The sequence below is a fragment of the Acartia tonsa genome, chromosome 14 (assembly GCF_053477335.1).
Source record: "Acartia tonsa isolate MP-2025a chromosome 14, ASM5347733v1, whole genome shotgun sequence".
Lineage (NCBI taxonomy): Eukaryota > Metazoa > Arthropoda > Copepoda > Calanoida > Acartiidae > Acartia > Acartia tonsa.
In genome coordinates, this window is record NC_137273.1 from 918,744 (window position 1) to 942,861 (window position 24,118).

At 33.2% G+C, this 24,118-nt stretch overlaps 1 protein-coding gene across 2 annotated transcripts; it reads left to right on the forward strand.

Moving 5' to 3' along the window:
* The first annotated feature begins 3,441 nt into the window (after positions 1 to 3,441).
* Positions 3,442 to 22,713, forward strand: LOC145305595 (neo-calmodulin-like). Of its 2 annotated transcripts, none has more exons than XM_080147284.1 (10): positions 3,442 to 3,484; positions 4,202 to 4,274; positions 11,405 to 11,471; positions 12,290 to 12,344; positions 13,061 to 13,140; positions 14,048 to 14,110; positions 14,988 to 15,008; positions 21,548 to 21,622; positions 22,046 to 22,093; positions 22,581 to 22,713. In XM_080147284.1, the coding sequence occupies exons 1-10, from the start codon at positions 3,463 to 3,465 to the stop codon at positions 22,620 to 22,622; spliced, it is 546 nt and encodes a 181-aa protein (XP_080003410.1). In that variant the 5' UTR covers positions 3,442 to 3,462; the 3' UTR covers positions 22,623 to 22,713. The 2 variants fall into 2 exon arrangements, with proteins under 2 accessions (XP_080003410.1, XP_080003409.1); XM_080147283.1 differs by lacking the exons at positions 21,548 to 21,622; positions 22,046 to 22,093; positions 22,581 to 22,713 and adding exons at positions 17,017 to 17,091; positions 18,138 to 18,185; positions 19,047 to 19,223.
* The last annotated feature ends 1,405 nt before the right edge of the window (positions 22,714 to 24,118 follow it).

Sequence of the window (24,118 nt, forward strand, 5' to 3'; positions counted from 1 at the left end):
AGAAAATAGTTATGAACCTTCCCGGGACCTATGAGAAGCTACCCTGTAAAGGAGAACCCGATCGGTTCAGCGGTTAGCGAGATCCTTTGCTACAAACAAACAGTCAGACAAACAAACAGACCGACATCGTTCTACTTTGTATTATAGATATCTTTTGTTGCATGACAGACAGACAAACAGACAAAGTTAGGACAAAGCCCCAGAAATTGTGTTTAAAAAATTATCCATGTGACGTCATAAAAATAAGGGAGATGAAAGGAGAAGAAAACACCTAACAAAGCGATGGCTAATCCCTCATTTTATGACGTCACATGGATCATTTTTGACACAATTTGGGATTTGTCAAAGTTAATTGTATACTAAATTCTCTTTCTTCACAATATCACCACATTTCTCCCTTGGCGTTACGGACAGAAAGACAGACGGACAGACAAAGTGAAATGTAGAATAGCTGTGCTACAAAAAAACAAACAAATGTTGCAAAGTTTTTAACATAATCACTGTTTAGTGGTTAATAGTTCAGGGATCTAAAGGGATAAGACAATGGTATATAGATTAATATAAACAAAATCACCCTTTCAGTAGTTTAGACTCTGCTATCGTGTACCAACCAATAAAGATCTAATCTAATTCTTTGTTTATCTTTATGTAAATTTTATAATAGAAATCTCAAAAAATAAATTTTGGCGGCCGCAGCTGTACTTGGCAGCTGCCAGTCGGCGATCGGCGGGAAAAATGCAGTACCTGCAGGATCATACCTGGAACCTAAAATAGACTTGAACACCTATATTTTGTATAAGGGTTTACTACTAGAGGATATTTTAGTATTTTAGTTAGATAAAATGCTTTGTTTAAGTCAGGATGGAGATATTAAAAAAATTCTAACTCTCAGTTATGTGTCATACCCATATTTAAAAAGTCACTCATTTATAGCCCTCTATCTTTCCCACACAGAAATTGTTATAGAAAAAACTGGAGGGGGGGGGGGGCGTTCAACACCCCCCCCCCCCCCCGACCGTTAATGGTTAACTAACTTGACCAATTAATGACAAGTGAATTAGCTCTAAATTGACGATATTTTCCCCCCTGTGATAATATCCATGTATATTCTACATCCATTGTTACTAGGCTGTGGTTTGTTAAAAAGGCAATTAATTAGATTCAGGGATCGTAAGGGATAAGACAATGGAAGATAAATTGATTTACATTAAACAACCCCTACGATGATAAACAAAATTCACCCCTTCTGTAGAACAAAAGTATTAGTTGAAAAGTTTGGACAGCTAAACAAGAATTAAGAACCAACAGTCTGGAAGTCAAGGAATGTTCGTAAAACTTTGGGTACCAGTATAAATTACAGTCCATTGACCCCTCCCTCCCTGAAAAGACTAAAGCACTTTTAAACAGGGAATATGATAAGTATAATAACTTTGTAAAAACAGCGCCTTTCTGTCCGTTTGTAACTTAGCTCATATCGATAAATTAACCATGTTAGAATTGTCTTCAGATTTTCAAACTTTGCATGATAATTCCTGAAATTGTTGGGCACAATTTAGAAAGCATAGCAGCTCTATATAAATCTTTGCACGAAATTTGATTTTTGGAAAATTGATTCCTATGATGGTTAGGTATAATGTTATAAGCGAAGCATCCCTTTAATCATGTATTAAAATGTATGTATGTCCTTAATAAGTATTCTGTGTTTAACTATTTTTGGGGCAAGATTTTTGTTAAGGCTTCTAATAGTTATTTATCGCATCGTATTATAGACAGCTTTCTGCGGATAGAAAAAATGAAAAATCATGAGATTAAAACCAGTTTTGTTATACTTATGTTTTTTATTTTATTATGCATAGAAAATTGTCTACAATACGATACATGATTTTTCAGTATGGCTAAGAACCGGTTCTAATTGGTTTCGAAACCATACTGTAATAGTAGTTTCTCGCATCGTATTATAAACAGCTTTCCGCGGATATAAAATGTACAATTATAAGATTAAAACCAGTTTTGTTAGACCCGAGTGGCCGAAGGGCAGCGTTAACGAAACATTATGATTTTTATTTCATTATTCATAGAAAATTGTCTACAATACGATACGATACATGTTTTTCAGTATGTCCAAGAACCGGTTCTAATCAGTTTTCAAAGCCGTACCTGAAACATTACTATTACAATAAGTTACAATAATATAAGCAAAGATTCTCTATAATCAAGTCTTATAAATGTAAGTATGTCCTCAAACAGTATTCTGTATTAAAGAAGTTTTGCAACAAATTTACGTTTATTTTTGTCTAAACTTTTATATTTATAGTTGTCATATTCAGTTCTGAAACTCTACAAATGTTCGTCTGTCATACCGTTTCAGAGGTTCGCTTTTATGGATGTTGTCATCCTTGTTTCATTAAAAACTTACAAAAAGTATGCCAAAATTAAATTATTGTGTTACTCTATTAGGAGTAATTCTAGAAAATTGCATTTTTAAGAGGGAAGCATTTCTATAATAAGGACCTGTACTTCCGTCCGTACGAACGTAGGATATATCTCTTTTCGTTAATATAGGAATGTTACAATTGTCCTATTGACTTCAAACTTTGTATGATGATTCCTGTAACAGTATGGTACGATTTCAAAATATTATGAACTCCATTTAAAAACATGCTTATTTTTAACTTTGTTTTACAACAGCTTTTTGTATACTGCAATTATCCTATTCATTTAATTTTTGGAACATTGATTCCTAGGACAGCAAGATACAATATTTTAATTCAAGATGTTGTCATCCTTGTTTATTAAGGGAATTTTTATTATTATTTTGTACTATGGTAAATACAGAAAGAGAGGGGACAATGGACTGTTTATTACACTAGTCCCCAAGGTTTTATAATAACGTTTTCTTATTCGTTGTCTGAACATCTTTGGGGATTTCATTGAATTTTGATTGGTTGGTTCGTTTAGTTGAGTGTTCAAACGTTTCAACCACTAATTATAATCTATAGAAGGAATAATTTTGTGTATCATTATTGGGGATGTACATTAATTATTGGCCTTTGTCTTATTCCTTAGATCCCTGGATAAATTGGTAAATTGCAATATGAGGGAAAGAAAATTACTTTTTTGGATAAAAATTATTAATTAATGAATTGAAAAATTTGTTGTTCTTTGTTGATAACTATAGCGGGCAACCCCCTAGAAGCCTCTAGGGGCCATTGAGAAAATGATGGAGCAGTAAGTCGACATTTTACTTTCAATTTTAGTTTTGCATACAAAAAGTATAAAAAAAATTATTTGGGATTTAACCTTTTCCATGGGAGATTGATTCTACTGGATAAACGAATAGACCAAGAAATAAGGTCAATATTAGCAACCTAAATTGACGACAAATTTTCCCCTGTCAATATATCCACGTATATCTTATATCCATTTTTAAAAATTATTTTCAGAAAACTAAATTAAGACAATATGAAGGTTGCTAAGAAGAAAAGTAAGTTTTAAAAATAAAAAAATCCTAATATTAAAGTAATAGGATGTGTGTGTGTGTGTGTCTGTCTGTACCTTTTGCCTACCGCTGGACCAATATGGTTCTCCTTTACAGTGAAGATTCTTATAGGTCATAGAATGTGGATTTACAGAATGATTGGTAAACAAGGATGAAAACATCCATAAAAGCGAATCTCTATAATCAGACGGAAGGACAAACGAACATAAACACTTGTAGAGTGTCAGAATTTAATAATAAGAATATAAATTTGTTGCAAAATCAATATACACTTTACAAATCATACCTTACTGATACAGGAATCTTCATGCCAAGTTTGATAACGTTAGGACAATTCTAATATGTCTACATTAACGATAAGAAATAATTACGAAGTACGGACGGATGGACGGACGTACTGATCCTAATTATAGAAAATCTTCGTTTCAAGAAAAATGTTTTCAATCAGGGAGGGAGGGGACATTGGGCTTGTTATTACACTAGTCCCCAAAGTTTTATAATAACGTTTTCTTATTTGTTGGCTAAATAAATTTTATTAAATTTTCATTGGTTGGTTTATTAAGCTGAGTGTCTAAACATTTCAACCAATGATTATTATCTACAGACGGGGTAATTTTTTTTCATCATTAGAGATATGCATCAATTTATCAGCCATTATCTTATCCCTTTAGATCCCTGGTTTTCAATGTATATTTTTTCCAGTTATCCGCGGACCACCATGTAAAGTTTGCCGAGAACCATGCGAGCCTTGTACCAATAGACTAATGATGAAAGAGTGAGTATCTATCTATCTATCTATCTATCTATCTATCTATCTATCTATCCATCTATCTATCCATCTATCTATCCATCTATCTATCCATCTATCTATCTATCTATCTATCTATCTATCTATCTATCTATCTATAAACAAGAAACGCATAGACCATCTTCACAAAAAAGTTTTGCTATCTTAAATAGAAGCCGAGAAAATCACATTTCCCCCATAGCGTTTTGGACTGACGGACGGACAGACAGACAAGGTAATGTATGGAGTAGTTTGTTTACCAAAAAGTAAAAGTAAGTAACAGTTGGTATTGTTGAAAAAAAAAATAGATAATAGATATTCTACATTAGTACAATAACAAAAAGTGTTCAATCAGAAAAGCTTAAATTTTACGTGATTATTTTAAGTATAGTGACCCAGGTATCTAAAGGAATAAGACAATGGCCGATAGATTAATGTACATCCCTTATGATGACATAACAAAATTACCCATTTTGTAGATTACAATTATTGGTTGAAACAAATGGACTTTCAACTGCTTGAGCCAACCAATCAAAATTCATAACAGTCTCCAAAACCAACGAATGAGAAAACGTTATCTAAAAAGCTTTGCGGACTAGTGTAATAAATAGCACAATGTTCCCTCCCTCCCCGATAGTAACCGCTATAGCAATCCTGGTTGTCTGTTGTTAAGGTTCTCATTAACCGCTGAACCGATATGGTTCACCTTTATAGTAAAGCTTTTCATATTAGCCACTTTGTAAATCCTTAGATAAATGTGAAAGGATATTTTTCTATCTCTCTGTGGGTCGTCTGTTGTGAAGGATCTCATTAACCGCTGAACTGATATGGTTCTCTTTTAAGTATAATGCTTCTATACATAGGTTAAGGAAATATAAAAAACTTCGCCTCAATATTTTTCTTTTTCCTTTATGAGGTTCTAAATCTAAATTAACTAAACGAGCTAACCGTTACGGAAAGACGGACCGACCTTAATTATATAAAACCTTTGCTTTTTAACATTTGGCAAAACAATTAAATTTACTGTATTATAACGACACTAAAAACAAGTATTCCCTTCAAGTTAAAAAATAAAACATGAAGCAAAAGTTTATTTAGAAAAGTATAGAAATTGTTTGTAAAATTAAAATTTTGTGTTTCCTTGACTTTAATAAAGCGTTTGATTAAAGTATTTCTGTAGCTTATGATCTCGATAACCTTTGGACCGATATGGTTCTCCTTTACAGTAAAGCTCCTTGTATGTCCCGGGAAGGTTTGGAGGAGAATACCTCTACCCTCCTAAGAAAAATCGCCCCTTGAAAAAATATACCTCTCAAAATTTTTTTTTTTGAGTTTTTCTTTTAAGATAAAAAATGGAAATTAAAGGTTTTCCTTCCCCCTCCCTTTATGAATGTACAACCCCAATGATTATGAACAAAATAACCCGTTTAATTGGAGGACTCTTCTAATTTGATATAATAATAATAAAAGTATCAAATGTTTTATATCCAACGAATAAATTGGCAGGTTTATAAAACTTTGGGGACTAGTAGAATTTACAGTCCTTTGTCTCCTCCCTCCATAAGTGTTAAATAAAAAATTATAGGGATAATTAATAGTTATTTCTCGCATCGTATTATAAACGGCTTTCCGCGGATTTAGAAAGTACAATTATGACATTAAAACTAGTTTTTTTAGCCCCGAGGTGCCGAAGGCACCGGCTAAAAAAACTAGTTTTAATCTTATGATTGTACATTTATATATTTGTAGAAAGCTGGATATGATACGATGCTAGACATAGTTTTTTCGTATGGATGAGAACCGGTTCCTATCCACCGGATTCGAATGAATAAGAGAAAATTTGTTTATCGCTTAAACATTTTATAATATTTGTTTTATATACTTTGATTTTAGCTTTGTTGCTATACCTAGAAATAAACATTGCATTCTTTATCAGGGAGGAATTGGACATTGGACTGTAAATTACACTAGTCCCCAAAGTTTTATAATTACTTTTTCTTATTCGATGGCTGAAACACTTTGTGGACTTTTCATTGGTTGGTTTATTAAGTTTATTGTTCAAACATTTTAACAACTAAGGGATAATTTTGTGCATTATCATTGGGGATGTACATCAATTTATCGGCAATTGTATTATACCTTTAGATCCATGGGACATTGGACTGTATATTACACTAGTACCCAAAGTTTAATAACACCGTTTTCTTACTCAAAAAACTTTGGGTACACTTTTAATAAATTGAAAAAAGTTGTTAAAAAAAGTGTATAATCTTTTCAACCAATAATTTTAATCAATGCAAGGGGTGATTTTGTTTATTATCATTGGGGATGTGTTTAAATCAGTAGTGTTATCCCTTTAGATTCCTGATTCTATTTGCTATTTCATGATTTCATTTCATTTTTCATCATAGCTATCAAAGTTGTTTGTGTTTCTATACTGTTGTTTCATCAACCGTTGAACCGATAGGGTTCTCTTTTACAAAGAAGCTTCCCATAGTAGGCAATTTGTCATTCCTTAGATAAAAGTAACAGGATGTTTGTCTGTCTATCGTTGTATGTGCACTCGATAACTGATAAACTGATATGGTTCTCATTTATAGGGTAGCTTCTCATAGATCTGGGGAAGCTTTATTATGTTATTAACTATTTTGGAATCAGTAACAGCAACCTTGAAGCTTTACAAAGTGTCTAAAAAACTCAGCAATGTGACGTCATAAAAATGGGTGATTATCCATCTCTTTTTTTAGGGCTATTATTTCCCACTTCTCCTCTCAACCCTCATTTTTATGACGTTACATAGCTGATTTTTTGAGACACTTGAAAAAGGACGAAAATGGAACAACCGCTCATATTCTATGAGTTTGAACCAACCAATCAAGATTCCTATTATTAAAAGTACGCAGAGCTGGATCTTTGAATCATTTCAATGGTGCGCCAAATCGGTGTGAGCCAACTTTCCACCAATGAGAACACAGCATTTTACGAAAGACCGCGCTGTGATTAGCTGAAATTCGGCGCACTCCGATTTTGCGCACCATTGAAATGATTTAAAGATCTCAGGTCTCTTTTGTCTAAAGCTTAAGATTTCAATAAACATTTTATTGGTTTAGTTCTTCTTTATAGGGAAACTTTACATAGATCACGGGATGGTTTTATGCTATTTCCATTTTAGATTTAATCCTTGGGATGGTTTAAGGCTATTTACCTACTCCTTTGGATACAGATCCCCTTAGATGCTAGGGATGCACCCGCTAGTTTATAATAAAACACCAAACGTTAGAGCAAAAAAATTGAGGATTTGTTATTAAAAATGACAGTCCAATTTCCCCTCACTCTCGGAGTAAACCAAAACCTGACCTAAATATAAAAATACCAATTTTTATAATTATTGGTCGCGAAAAAAACAAAAACGACAAAATTCTTATAAGCGAAGCTATGAAACGAAAGGACAAATGAACATTTAACACTTGTAGAATGTCAAAACTGAATAATCAGGAAATAAATGTTTAAGTATAAACAAAATTGTAAGTAAATTTGAAATACATAATATTGTTTTAAGACATACTTACATTTTTTTCGTTCTCTTAATTGGAATCAGATGAATAGAATAATTTTAACATACAAACATTGTAGTAAATAAAGTAAAAAATCAGCATGTTGTAAATGGACGTAAGGACTTTCTGGTAACGATTATAGAGTTGCTGCACTTTCTAAGACGTACCTAACTGTTTGAAAATGACAGGACAACTTTAACATGATTAAATCAACGAAAATAGCTAACCGTGACGTACGTACATACCTACAGACACTAATTATAAAAAGCTGCGTAGAATAAATTAATAATATGATCTAATTTCAAATGCAGAAAAAATGTTTGAAAGGTAACTGGACAAAGTGTCTCAAAAATCAGCCATGTGACGTCATAAAAATGAGGGAGATGAAAGGAGAAGTGGGAAAGAAAACCCCTAAAACAGAGATGGATTATTCCTCATTTTTATGACGTCACCTGGCTGATTTTTGAGACACTTTGTCCAGTTATTTTGAAAGCAAGAGTAAAACACAAAAATAATGAAGCAGCTCATTGAGCCTAATAAAGAATGACGTCATACAATACAAATGACCAATGATAGGCCAGTATACATTTTACCATTGGTCAATTACAATGTATACTGGCCTTAAATTGGTCAATTGTATTGTATAACGTCATTTTTATTAGGCACTATAAACTTCGTTAAAAATAATGAAAAAAAAGTTTGATTGTATACTTTCTTGCATTTTATGCATTTGTTGCAAAATTGCAGTAAAGCTCTGTAAAAAGGTTGATCTAGAATTCATAAAATATAATGAAAGAAAAAAATAAACCAAAAATTTGTCGTTATGAAGTTTAGTACATGTTTTTTTAAAATTCTTTTTATGAATAGATAGTTAGATTTTGCATATATGATTTATTTTTTAATTTCCTTTTTTATTGAATATGAAAATGAGTCATCTATCTTACATATTAACCGACAAACAAAAAGAGTTATTTAAGAGCTTTGCTCCTTAAAACATTCATTTGTTTAAATTCCAGAGAGAGAGAGAGGGGACAATGGGATATTTATTACACAGGTCCCTAAAGACCTGTAACAACGTTTTCCTATTCGTTGGCTTAACAACTTTGAGGCCTTTATTTAATTCTGATTGGTTGATTGATTAAGTTGCGTGTTCAAAAGTTTCAACCACTAATTTAAATCTACAGAATAGGTGATTTTGTGTATCATCATTTTGAACGTACATCAATTTAACGGCCATTGTCTTATCCCTTTAGATCCCTGGTATAAATTCCCTTTTCCTAACAAAGGAACAAATATTCTTTTATTTGGACTGTCAGGAAACTGTTGGGGAAATACAAATAACAATCAGACAAGAATGATATAGTAACAGGATGTTTGTGTGTCTGTCTGTCTATCTGTGTGTGTACCTTACGATCTCGCTAACCGCTCTGAACCGATATGGATAACTTCTCAGAGTCCTAGGAAGGTTTATTACTACAGTGTGTTTTTATTGGAACAAACGTATTGCTTAATTTAACCCACTTACCATTGTCATAAATTAATAAATAATATCTTATTTTCCTTATCATGGCTTTGGGAGTTTCTTTTACAAGAAAAAAATATTTAAAAGTTTTCAACAAATTATGCCTGAAAACCTCCAAAGAACTTCAAGGTCATTAATCTGACAAAATAACATTAAATGCTGCTAGCTGCCAACAGGCTGGCACCAAAATCAGTGTACGTTTATCATTAGAACCAGAATTAAAAGGCCTAAACGAAATATGCAAGAACCAATGACAGAAAATGCACAGCATACAAAAACGCGCGCACAATACCGCCATGCTTTTTACAAATATTTTTTTAGAGGCACTTAAGGTTGAGGGGGGGGGGGTGCAGTGGGGGGGGGGGGTGTTAGGTCATGTTTTCTAGGGCCCATTTCTCTTGGCGGTGATAGAAATATACCTTCCCTGAGAAGCTTCACTTTTAAGGAGAACCATATTGATTCAGCGGTTAGCAATATTCTTTGGTATACACAGACGGACAGATAAACATCAGAAAGAGAGGGGACAATGGACTGTTTATTTCACTGGTCCCCAAAGTTTTACAACAACGTTTTCTCATTCGTTGGCTTAACAACATTGGAGCTTTTACTGAATTTTGATTCATTGGTTCATTAATTGAGTGTTCAATCGTTTCAACCACTAATTTTGATATACAATTACAGATGGGGTAATTTTGTGTTTCATCATTAGGGATAAACATCAATTTATCAGCCATTGTCTTATCCCTTTAGGTCCCTGGATTTACATCGTATTACTTTTATAAGTTTTATGGGTTTTATGTAATGTTCAATATATAAATAGAACAGAATGAAAGGAGGGAATAAAAAATGAAAATCATGAAAAGAAAACGAAGTAGCGGGTTTCGTCGTATTTTCACAGTAGCTTTTCTCCTATTTCTAGCCCCTGCGGGGAGCTCTAACACTGTGGGGCCAATTTCATAACCCTGCGGGCCAAACATTCACATTTACCTAACTTACAATAACCTATCAAAAGCTACTGTGAAAATACGACGAAACCAGTTACTTCGTTTTCTTTCCATGATTCAAATGTTTATATATATGTAGATTAAAGGCTGAATAGTTATTTATAGCATCGTATTATAGTTTTTCCGCAGATATAAAAATTTAAACTCTCATTGTGTTACGGACTGACTGAAGAACTGAATGACTTAAAGACAAGATAACTTATAGAGTAGCTTTGCTCCAAAATGTAAACTTATTATCTTAACTTTTGGCATTAGTAAATTATTTTCTCGTATTCATTTGAATCCGGTGGATAGGAACCGGTTCTCATGAATACGAAAAAACTATGTCTAGCATCGTATTATATCCAGTTTCCTACGAATATAGAAATGTACAATCATAAGATTAAAACTAGTTTTTTTAGCCGGTGCCTTCGGCACCACGGGGCTAAAAAACTAGTTTTAATCTTATAATTGTACATTCTATATCCGCGGAAAGCCGTTTATAATACGATACGAGAAATAACTATTCTCGTATTCATTCGAATCCGGTGGATTCGAACCGGTTTTCCGGTATACTGAAAAATTGTGTATAGCATCGTATTATATCCAGTTTTCTACGATTATAAAATGTACAATCTTAATATTAAAACCAATTTTTCATAGCCAGTGCTTTCGTATATTTTATTATATTCTCTACTAGCGGCTTCGCCCTTAGCCTCTAGGGGCTTTGCCCCATGAGGTAGTTAAAAAAAATTAAAAAATTAAGTACTACTGGTGCTGCCCATAGTTTTATGTGAACTAAGTTCCCCATATACAAAAAAATGGGGGGGTATTTTTTTGTTTTTAGGGGGGTTGTGGGCGTCCTATTCCACAAGAAAATAGCCTAAAACCAAAATAGGACTAGTAGGTATATTCCCTGAAGAGTAGAATCCAATCGATTCAGTGGTTACCGAGATCTTAAGGGACGGACAGACAGACGAACAAACATCAAGTTACTTTGTATTAAAGATATCCAGGAAAGCTGATTACTAAATACTAATAATCCCTTTTTATTTTTAGAGTTTTGGGAGAGATTTCCCAAGAGCAGATTAATCAATTCAAAGCCATGTTTTCTATGTTTGATAAGGTTATACATTTTTAACTTTATTCAGCTGATAGAATTGTTCAACAAGCCTCAAACATTCTATCAGATTGTTTTACATAATGCTTATATAAAAGTAATAGGATGTCTATCTGTAGCAAATGGATTTAGCTAACCGCTGGACCAATATGGTTCTCCTTTACAGTGCAAGTTTTTACAGGTCCAGGAAGGTTTTAGAATATTTTAGAGAAGGTACCTCTACACTCTTGCCCAATGCGCTTATTATCAAAATTAATCCCTTGCATACTCTAATCTGTATATTGTTTAAACCAATGACAGGTCTGGGATGTACCGTCACTATACTCTTATTGGCTGATTTAGACAATATGTAAAATGTTTGAACCAATGACAGGTCTGGGATGTACCGTCACTATACTCTTATTGGATGATTTAGACAATATGTAAAATGTTTGAACCAATGACAGGTCTGGGATGTACCGTCACTATTCTCCTATTGGCTGATTTAGACAATATGTAAAATGTTTGAACCAATGACAGGTCTGGGATGTAATGTCACTATTCTCTTATTGGCTGATTTGGACAATATGTAAAATGTTTGAACCAATGACAGGTCTGGGATGTATTTTCACTATTCTCCTATTGGCTGATTTAGACAATATGTAAAATGTTTGAACCAATGACAGGTCTGGGATGTAATGTCACTATTCTCTTATTGGCTGATTTAGACAATATGTAAAATGTTTGAACCAATGACAGGTCTAGGATGTAGCGTCACTATTCTCAAATTGGCTGATTTAGACAATATGTCTCTTTGTTATCTCTATTGTTTTGCTGTATGCTAGGATGGAGATGGTACTATATCTACCAAGGAGTTGCCAGCAGTCATGAGATCTTTAGGTAAGAATCCAGGGAGGGAGGGGACATTGGACTGTAAACTATACTGGTACCCAAAGTATTAAAGATGTGTACTCTCATTCTTTGGATTTAAAAACTTTTGATGCTTAATTAGGTAGTTCAAACTAGTTCTACACAAGGGAAAATGCATCAATTTATTGTCCATTGTCTTATCCCTTACGAACATTGGGTAAAAATACAAGGATGACAACATACATAATAGAAAAGATTAACTTTTAAACTAAAAAAATCACTCAACCTTCCATTAGAAAATTTTCTCCTTTTTTCTGTTGGTAACAGATAGGTTTAACCGTTATTTTATGCATGTTTGAATCACCCAACATAATTTTCTGATGTTACACATTTTAACAAGGAACACAAATTGGAGTGGAGCGTTGCTATCCTATAATTCAGGTCTGTTCACTACACAACATCCAAGCAATTACATATCAAACTATATAGCCTTCTATCTTTAACACACATAAAATGAACCCCCCTGTTAAGGGTTAATGTCAGGGATAAGTCAATGGCCGATACATTGATGTAAATCTATCCCCAAACAAAATTAACCCTTCTGTAGATTACAATTAGTGGTTAATACATTAGACACTTAACTTAATAAACCCACCAATCAAAATTCAATAAAAGTCCCCAAAGTTGTTAAGCCAACGCGAATAAGAAAACTTATGGGACTAGAACCAAATGTTAGTATTTGTCAGGTTGGAATCCCAGTGAGGAAGAGATAGAGGATATGATTGAGGAATCTGATAAGGATGGCAGCGGGTCCATGGACTTCCTGGTAAGGATACCTGTTCTAGAGATCTTATATATAATCAGGGCTAGGGAAGGCTTGTCTGACCAACAATTCTAGTAAAATGAAAGTTTAGTTAACACCGCAAGGTAAGAACCTTCGGAGAATAAAACATATGGGTTGGAATCATAGCAAGAAGGAGTTAGAGGATATGATTGAGGAATCTGATAAGGATGGCAGCGGGTCCATGGATTTTCTGGTAAGGACACCTATTTTAGAGATCTTATATTCAATGGTTGTTTTTTCAAAGTTGTATAATCAACCCCCAATCCTAATTTTAAATGAATTGAAAATTTATTGGTACGGGGTAGTTTTCATTTGTTTGTTTATTACTTTAAGTTAGGTTAGGCTATGTTATATTGGGTACTGGGGTAGCAAGGTAAGAAGAGACACACCCTCTCCTTTATATTGAAATGAATTTGAAATAAAAGAAAGGGGATAGTTTTTATTTGTTTGTTTATTACTTTATGTCCGGTTGGGTACAGGTTAACCTCACAGGGTTAGGGCCCCTTGGAGGGGTTTTGATCGGGTTTAGTAGAGTTCTTAAATCCAAGTGCTGTTTCTCTCAAAGTGCCTATTAAAGCACAGACTCCCCCCTCCCACCTTATTTTAAAATGAATTGAAAAGAAGGGGGAGATAGTGTTATTCTTGTTTGTATATTACTTTTAAGTCAGGTTAGGTTAGGTTAGGTTGGGTATTTATAAACACTTTCTTTCAATTTTACGATGGAAGACTTTGTACACTTGAATGCCCATAACAATAGAACAGGCATTAATTCTTTGATATTCATATAGTTTTTATGGAAAATTGTCTTTAATATGTTCAATACATGAATTTTCTGCATGGCTAAGAACTGGTTCCAATCCAGCAAAAATCAATCAGATTCTTCTTTTAGGAGTTTTGTGTAGCTATGGCCAGGGTGGAGAAGCAAAAAGAAACTTTGGATGATATCAAACAGGTAGGACGATTCTTTCACAGTGACTCTTGGCAATGACCCTAACTCCTTTTTTAAAAACTAAATAGGGCGGTTCTTTCAATCAAAGTAGTAGTTGAGCAATCAAAACCCCCACCCCCTTAATTATATAATAAATAGGATGGTGCTTTCACACAAAGTTACTGTTGAGCACTGAAACCCTCCATCTCCATATTCTAAACTAAAGCTGGATTATGGCTACACAGTTCTAAATTTAACCTATCATAACATAAAGTAATAAACATTCAAATGAAAAACTATCCCCCTTCCCCCTAATTTTAAAATATTTAAAAATAAGAGGGATGAAGGAGTATTATCATTGCTCAACTAGGTACTTTGTGTGCAAGCACCGATAGGATGATTCTTTCCCAGAGCAAAGCCACTCTCCAAGCTTTTGGAATAATTGATTGATGGTTTTACTTAAGTTCAAAGAGCAGATTTCCTTATTAATCATCCTTATATAAAAGTAACAGGATGTCTGTATCACCGTCTGTGTTTATCTTTAGATTTAAAAACCGCGAACCTAGTAATAGTGTCTGACTCTGATTATGACGTCAAAAAAATCAACCAATGAGAGGCCAATATAAATTTTACCATTGGTCAATTACAGTGTATACTAGCCTCTCATTAGCTAATTTTTTTACGTCATAATCAGAGTCAGACACTTTTACTAGGTTCAAAACCGATGTACCGAAATGGCCCTTCGTTCCACTAAAGCTTTTTATTCGAAGTAAAAAATGTCTTTAATACGATAAAATACACGATTTTTCAGTAAGGCTCAGTACCGGTTCTAATCCAGCAGATATTAATCGGTTTTAAAGCCATGTTGTAAAAAGCTAAACAACTTTTTTTTCTATCGCAGATGTTTAGAGTGTTTGACAAGGTAAACTATAGAAAAGGGAGAATTAGCTTGTGCAGTGCAATATTGCGCAAAACTGTGAGTAAGCTTCCTGTAAAGAAAGCGATTATTAAGTACAACTGTTATTAAATATCTGTTTAATTATACTATGCGTTTTCTCAATATTAAGAAAAGTTAGACCTAATAATCACGTTTGACTTTACGCAATTTTTCACAAGCTACTTCTCCCTTTTTACTCATTTTTCTTTTCTTTTTTAATTGCCTTGCAGATTTTTCGTGTTTTTGAACCTAGCCGAGAACAGACCCCCCCCCCCCTTGATTATTCAAAATAAATTGAAAATTAGAGGAGGGGTTAAGGCGAAGAAAGTCCCTCAAAAAAATTCTAAAGTCTAAAAAATGAGGGACGAGGAGAGGAGGAGTGGGAAAGAAAACCCCTGAAAAAGAGATGGATAATCCCTCATTTTTATGACGTCACATTGAGTAACTTTCTTCGTCTTCAGTTAAGGCTTCCTGCAGGGTTTAGGAAAATATTTACGAATAGGAATAAAAACCCTCCCTTATTTTTAATTTCTTCCAAAAATAGGATGGCAGGGGGGGGTGCCAATGCACGCAAAGCAATTTGAAGGAAAGCAACGAAATTTAATGGGGCAAAATTTTAAAAAGGGCTTAAAATTACCCTGGCTCCAAAAATAGCACCATTAAAAAAGTCTGATAAAAACAATTTCGCATGTAAAATCATTGGTTTGAATCTAACCTTAAAAATCATAGACTGTCTAAACTTTTCAACCAATTATTCTTGCTATTTCTGAAGCTATTCCTCTAATGGGATAAAAATAAACCAAATATTTTTAATTTAACTTTAATACAGCATTTCATAATTTCTAAATGTTTTAAATTGTAGTTTAACGTTAGAAAAGCATTTAAGAGTATTTTAATTATTGTATCGTATTACAGACAATTATCTACAAATATTAAAATTAAAAATTATAAGTTTAAACCAAGTTTGTTAGACCAGAAGGCCCTGGTTAACAAAAGTGGTATTGATTTTATAATTTGTATTTTATTATTCGTAGACAATTGTCACTAATACGATACGATATATGATTTTTCATTATGGCTTATTACCGGTTCTAATCCGGCGGATTTAGATAGGTTTCGAAGCCATACTGGAAAATTATTTTTTAATTTGCATGTGTTTTTTTAGTGTTATTTTTGTAATTCTAATTAAAATTAATTGTCATTTATAATCAAATCTAAATTAATCCTATAATATAAAGTAATGAGGTTTTTTGTTTGATAATTAAGATCTCGCTAACCACTGAACCCAATAATTTCTGCATTACAGGAAAGATTCACATATGTCAGGGTATGGTTTTAAGCTATTTTACTTAGAATTTAATTCTTGAGTTGGATTTATGCTACTTTAATGCTTAGGGTGCAGCCGCTTGTTTAGATTTTTCTGTAAACCTTTCTAATTTTTTTTTAGATTATAAAACTAAATGTAATTTAATATAAAAAGCTTGGTCACAAATAAAAATTCCTTGGGTATAAAAATGTTTTTGTGGGGTGGGGTAAGGAGGAGTTTCAAGATTTTAAGGGGGGTAACCTATTTTTGAGGGTAAAATAAGGGAATTTAAAGTTTTCAGGGGGAAAATCTTCAATATTTTTAGAGGGCTTTTAAAGGTTTAAGAGGGTTTCTATTTTTTAAAATTATAATGGTTGTAAAAAAGTGGTTTCAAGGTTTGAGGGAGGTAACCTAATGTATTTTAAGATTTTGTATTGGACGTGTGAAGGGTTGATGGGAGGAGGGGTTATTACTTAATTTGAGACCACAGCTACTAACAAAAAATAATGATGAAAACGGATTCTTCTGTATTTTTTTTTAATGTGTTAAAATGCTGGGTTTCCAAGTTAGAGAGGCAAACACCTTTTCCCCCAACCTTTAGATTTTCATATATGGGATGGGGGTGGGTGAGGGGGGGGGTTATTATTTGATTTGTGACCACAGCTAGTTGTTGACAAAAAAAAACAGGATGGTAACGGATTTGTATCCACGTCAGAGATCAAATATGTCATGGAGAAACTGGATGTCTTCTTCTCAGATGAGGTAAGAAGTACCCAAAGTTTTTGAGTTTGGGTACCAGTGAAATTACAGTCCAATGTCTTTCCTTTCCTGTAAGAAGCAGAAAAGTCACCAAAGGAAGGGAAGGGACATTGGATTGTAAATTATACATGTTCCCAAAGTTTTATACACACGTAACAAATACAGAAGCACTGGAAGCACATTTTGTATGTATATCATCATTGGGGATGTATGTCAATTTATTGGCCATAGTCTTATACCTTAAGATCTCTGGGTGCAACTCATTGCCAAGTACAGTTTAAATGTTCAGACAGAGAAAGTGCAATCAAAATGTTGAAATAAATAGTAATAGAAAGACATATGCAGGGATTAGGGAATGATAATCTGACAAACAATTCTAAAGGAAAATTTCCCCACAACCCCCTTCCCCTTCTCCTCCTCTTCTCACCCACCCCTCTTCAGCAACAAGAAAAAACAAGTTAAACCCCAACCTTACCCACAAGGTTTCGTGATTTTTGTCCTCATTTTAATAGAATTGATTATTAGAAAGCTAGGCCTAGACATATGAAAAGAGTACGCACACTATGGCCAAGAATAAAAGCAGATTAAAAAAATCACGCAACCTTTCACATCAATTCTTTTCTATGCATTTTTGTGGCATGACTGTATGTCCGACCAACAGATTATCCATAAGTAAATATTACGGACAGACAAACTATTTTTTTTACAAAAATCTTAGCAGTATAATGTTTACTATAGATTAAAAGATGGACGATAGGGAAGGGAGAGGACATTGGGCTGTTTATAACACTAGTCCCCAAAGTTATATACAAAAGTTTTCTTATTTGTTGGCTTAACAACTTAGGAGGACTTATATTGAATTTTGGTCCATAAAGTTGAATGTCCAAAGTTTCAACCTTTAATATTAATGTACAGAAGGGAAATTTTTGTGTAAAATCATTGGGGATGTATTGTACATTGTCAGTTTATCGACCATTGTCTTATCCCTTTAGATCCCTGATGTAATTTCATAAAGCTGAGTGTCCAAACGTTTCAACCACTAATTTCAGGAGCTTGTTGATATGGTGGGAGAGGCAGATTTAGACGGCGACAGCCAGGTTTTTTATCAAGGCTTGCCTGCTGCCAGCCAGCTGTCCGTCAGCTGCCATTTTGCCGTTTTTTGGCTGCTTATAAAAATTGACTTTTAGATAAAACAACCAACTAAACCCTACTCTGAAGCTTCTGAAGAAGTAAGCTTTTTTGTCTGTAGCGAAGGATATCGCAATCTTCTGAACCGATATGGTTCTCTTTTACAGTGAAGCTTCTTAAAGTTCCTGGAATTGTTTTAGGCTGTTTAATATTATCATTAAGTTTTTTATTACTATCTATCTATTTTTCTGCCCTTCCAGATCCCTTCGAATACAGAGCTCCTAGATGCTTGGGACGAAACTGCTAGTTTATAATAAGTCGATAAAATGGCAGCTTTTCAACGGCTTAATCATATTTATCTATAAAAATTGGCGGCTTTTTAGCAGCTGGATGGCAGCTGTCAAGCCTTTTTAAATATCAAATGCTGGCGACAGGACACTAAGCATTCATTTTTTTGTAATTTATAAAAGTTATTTAAAAATTTTTAAAAATCAAATATTGCTTGCTTATCCCTAAAGAAAACTTGGGTAAAAAAAAGCTAAAACAAGGATGACAACATCCATAAGTAGTTAAGCACACAAAAAATCATGAATGGGAATACTGACAATACAAAGAGTAAAAGAATAAAAAAAAATATTTAAGATAAAATCACAAAACCTTTCATCAAGAATATTTCTTGCTTAATTTATAATTATATTTAAAAAAAATAGCTGTCAATCTTGAATAGCAGCTTAGAAAATCTCATTTATCCCAATAGCGTTACGGACAAAGAGAATTATAGAGTAACTTCGCTACTAAAAAAAGTAGATTGGTAAAATTTAAAATTTCAGGTCAACTTTGATGAATTCTACAGTATCTACAACCAGTCTTAAATTAACAGAATCTCGCTAACCACTGAACCGATATGGTTCTCCTTGTGTAGTGTAGCTTTTCATAGGTCCTGCGATGGTTTGTGACCATTTTGGGGAGGGTACCACCACCCTCCCAAGAGAAATCGTCCCTAGAAAATAAACACCCAAAAGCGTAGCAGCTAGTATACAAATATAACAATATTGTAAACAATTATGAAAATAGACAAATAAAAGTTCTGATAATTAAATTCGTTTTTCCATTATCGAAAATTATTAAAATATCTAAAAGCAGTTTCAGGGATGGAATGGACTGTTAATTCCAATGGTACCCAAAGTTTTATAACCACATTATCTTGTAAAAACTTTGGGTACTTTTACTTTATTTCTATTTGTTGGTTTCATGCTAGTAGTGTCAAAACTTTTCAACCAATAATATCCATCAATAGAGGGGGTTATTTGACTATCATAATAATTGGGCCAGTCCAAAAAATTGGTCGTCCATTGTCTTATCCCTTAAGATCCCTAGGTATTTCCACTTGTTACACTGTAAATTCCAATGGTACCCAAAGTTTTAAAACCACATTATCTCATTTGTTGGATTAAAAACCTTGAGTACTTTTACTTATTTTGATTAGCTAGTAGTGTCAAATCTTTTCAACTGATAATATTCATCAATATGGTATATTTTACAATTTATAATTGGGTATATAAAATTATTACTGTCCACACGTTTCAACCAATTATCTTAATCTACGGAAGAAGTAATCTTGTTTATCGTCATTCCGGATGTATATAAATTTAGCGTCCATTGTCTTATCCCTTAAGATCCCTGGCTAATTTCCTTTCCTTACACTTTACAATTTTCTACGGATTATAAAAATGTGTATTACCGACAAACAAGATAGCAGCAAACCAACAAAAATGTTTCTATAGTAGCTTTGCTACTATATAATTATACAGATATCAGCCATCAAACTTCAATTGGAAGGTGAGTTAATAGTTATTTATAGTATCGTATTATAGACAGCTTTTCGCGGATATTGAAATGAAAAATTATAAGATTATATTAATGTTGTTAGCCCCGAAGGGCCAAATGCCCGGGCTAACAAAACTGGTAATAATATTATGATTTTTCATTTAATATTAGGGGAAAACTGTCTGTAATACGATGCTATACATATTTTAAGTATAGCTTAGAACCTGTTCTAATCCAGCGGATATTAATCGGTTTCAATGCCATACTGGAATGGAAATATTTCTAATAATAACAAGAAAATAGTTTTTAGTGAAAATATTGGGTTTGTTAAATAATTAAATGTTTAAATTTTAAAAAAGCATTAAATATTAAAAGCATTTTTATGTTTTAATTGCATGAAGAAATAAATGTAGTGCATATTAATTGTATTTTTTATTAGAATATTTTGGATATAGAACAACAGACAGAAAAATAGACATACAGACAGACATATATATAGACAGACAAACCTAGAGAAAGTCGGAGAGATAGACATACATACATAAAAACAGACAAACATACTGACAGACAGACATACAGTCTCACAGACAGACAGATAGAGATACATTCATACAGACAGATTCACAGAATGACAGACATACAGTTTTCTGACAGAAATACACAAATACATACAAGCTGACTGACAAGCAAACATGCTGACAGACAGACAGTTATGCATATATACAGACATTCAGTTTTCAAAAATTTGACAGACAGACAGACAGTTATGCATATATACAGACATTCAGTTTTCAAAAATTTGACAGACAGACAGACAGTTATGCATATATACAGACATTCAGTTTTCAAAAATTTGCCAGACAGACAGACAGTTATGCATATATACAGACATTCAGTTTTCAAAAATTTGACAGACAGACAGACAGTTATGCATATATACAGACATTCAGTTTTTAAAAATTTGACAGACAGACAGACAGTTATGCATATAATTATACAGACATTCAGTTTTCAAAAAACTGACTGACAGACATACAAAAGGACTTACATACATACATACAGACAAACAAACAGACAAACAAACAGACAAACAAACAGACAAACAAACAGACAAACAAACAGACAAACAAAACAGACAAACAAACAGACAAACAAACAGACAAACAAACAGACAAACAAACAGACAAACAAACAGACAAACAAACAGACAAACAAACAGACAAACAAACAGACAAACAAACAGACAAACAAACAGACAAACAAACAGACAAACAAACAGACAAACAAACAGACAAACAAACAGACAAACAAACAGACAAACAAACAGACAAACAAACAGAAAAACAAACAGACAAACAAACAGACAAACAAACAGACAAACAAACAGACAAACAAACAGACAAACAAACAGACAAACAAACAGACAAACAATCAAACAAACAAACAGACAAACAAAGAGATAAAACAACAAACAAACAGACAGACAAACAAACATGTTTACTAGGATGGAAATGGATTTGTATCAACATCTGAGATAAAATTTGTCATGGAGAAGCTGGATGTTTTCTTTACAGCCGAGGTAAACACATTATATCCGCTGGATTAAAACCGGTTCTCGGCCATACTGAAAAATTATGTATAACGTCGTATTACAGACTTTCTTTAACAAATATTAAAATAAAAAGCATGTAATTGATATCTGTTTTGATAGCCCGGGCCTACGGCCCCTTGGGACTAACAAATATTTTCTTATAATTTTTCATTTTGATATCCGCGGAAAGCTGTCTATAATACAATGCGATAAATAACAGATTTCAATTGGATTAGTTGACAGACAAAACAAGATTATACGAAACATATGGAGGTTTGGGGACATTGGACTGTTAATTACACTTGTTATCCCGGGCTTTCGGCCCCTCTGGGTTAACAAATCTTATGATCTTTAATTTTAACATCCGCGGAAAGCTGTCTATAATGTGAGAAATAGCTTGTCCTTGTTCAGGAGTTGAATGATATGGTAGCAGAGGCAGATTTAGATGGCGACAGCCAGGTAACAATCCGATTAATATCCGCTGGATTAGAACCAGTTATCTGCCTTGCTATCCGCGGAAAGCTGTCTATAATACGATGCGATAAATAACTACTCCAGTATGGCTTCAAAACCGATTAATATCCTCTGGATTAGAACCGGTTCTCAGCCATTCTGAAAAAATATGTATAGCCTCGTGTTATATCCAGTTTTCTACAAATATTGAAATGTACAATCATAATATTAAAAAGTTTTGTGAGCCTTCGGCATATCAGGTCTAACAAAACTGGTTTTAATCTTATAATTATACATTTTTATATCTGCGTAGAGCTGTTTATAAGAGTAGGTCCCAAGGCATTAAAATACCAATTATTATAGCCAACCAACCATTTTAATTTCCAGACTTTGTCTAAAGGTTCTTATTGTGCCAGTTATATTATTTTAGGCCAAGTCATTCCCCCTTATTCTTATCAAAAATGTAATCAACTAATTTGTAATTTCAATTTAGGTTTGTTTTGAAGAGTTTTTCAGTATCTACAATCAACGATAAATAAATTATTTTTCAAAAAATCTATTTGAATTTAAAATCTATATATTTGACAAAAGTATCTTTTTGTGTGAAATAAGATTAAATCAAGTTATGTTTTTGTCTAAGCAAAGCTTTTCTATAATTAGGTTATCTTCATCTATAGTGATATTTGATTTAGAATTGTCCTATCTATTTGAAACCTTTATTGATATCTATAATACAAAGTAGAACGATGTCTGTCTGTTTGTTTGTAGTTTGGATCTCGCTAACCGCTGAACCGATCGGGTTTTCCTTTACAGGGTAGCTTCTCATAGGTCCGGGGAAGGTTTATAACTATTTTCTTGGGGGATGAGACACCCCCAACCCCCCTAAAAAATGAAAAATTCACCACCCGAAAAAAAAAGTTTCCCTCCCCCCATAGAAATTTTTTTTTACATTCTTATTTTAAATCTAAAATACGAAAATTTCGTTTTATCAAACCTCTTAGGGGCGAAGCCGCTAGTTCCTCTATATAGTAATCATGTAAAAGAGAGAGAGAAACTGAGAGAAAGAGAGAGAAGAAGAGAGAGAGAGAGAGAGAGAGAGAGAGAGAGAGAGAGAGAGAGAGAGAGAGAGAGAGAGAGAGAGAGAGAGAGAGAGAATGAGAGATGAATATATAGAGATTTATAGTTTAAATAACTTTGGGTACTTTTATTGAATTTTGATTGGTTGGTTCCAGTTTTGTAGTGTCCAAACTTTTCAACTAATAATTTTTCATATACAGAAGGGGGTAAGATGAGAAGGGTGATAGAGAAAAGGATGACAACATCCATAAAAGTGAAGCTCTGATATGGAAGGACAAACGAACATTAACACGTGTAGAGTGTCATAACTGAATAAACTGAATATTAATGCATATGTCTATACCAAACTGTAAGTAAATTTGTTGCAAAGCTAATAAAATACATGTTACTGTTTAAAAACATACTGACGTTTTTAGGACTTGATTATAGAGATGGTTCGCTCATAACACTATACCTTGTTGTAAAAGGAATCAGTATTCAAAAAATCAGATGAATAGGATAATTTTAACATTAAAAAATTTGTTGTCAAATAAGTAAAAAATCAGCTTGTTTTAAATGGACGTATGGACTTTCCAGTAACGATTATAGGAATCAGCAATGTGCAAAGTTTGAAATCAATGGGACAATTCTAACCTGTTTAAATTAACGAAAAGATCTAACTGTAACGGACGGACGGACGTACGGACGGACCGACTCTAATTATAGAAAAGCATAAAAACAAATTACTCCTTCTGGAGATTAAAAATATTGGTTAAAAAGTTTAAACACTGATATTTTGAATCAACCAATCAAAATTTAGCAAAAGTACTCAAAATTTTTGGGTTTAACATATATGTGAACGAGACGCTAAAACTTTGGATACCAGTATGAATTACAGTCCAATGTCCCCTCCCTTCCTTAACTAAAACTTAAATTCCAAATATTGTTGTTAGGGCAGTATATGTACAAGGAGGG

What these genes read in the sequence shown, in the direction of transcription:
- LOC145305595 (XM_080147284.1), top strand. Translation starts at nt 3,463, where the DNA reads ATGAAGGTTGCTAAGAAGAAAA. An exon ending in ATGTTTTCTTTACAGCCGAG is followed by an intron (nt 21,623 to 22,045) that starts GTAAACACATTA and finishes GTCCTTGTTCAG; the next exon opens with GAGTTGAATGATATGGTAGC. An exon ending in ATTTAGATGGCGACAGCCAG is followed by an intron (nt 22,094 to 22,580) that starts GTAACAATCCGA and finishes ATTTCAATTTAG; the next exon opens with GTTTGTTTTGAAGAGTTTTT.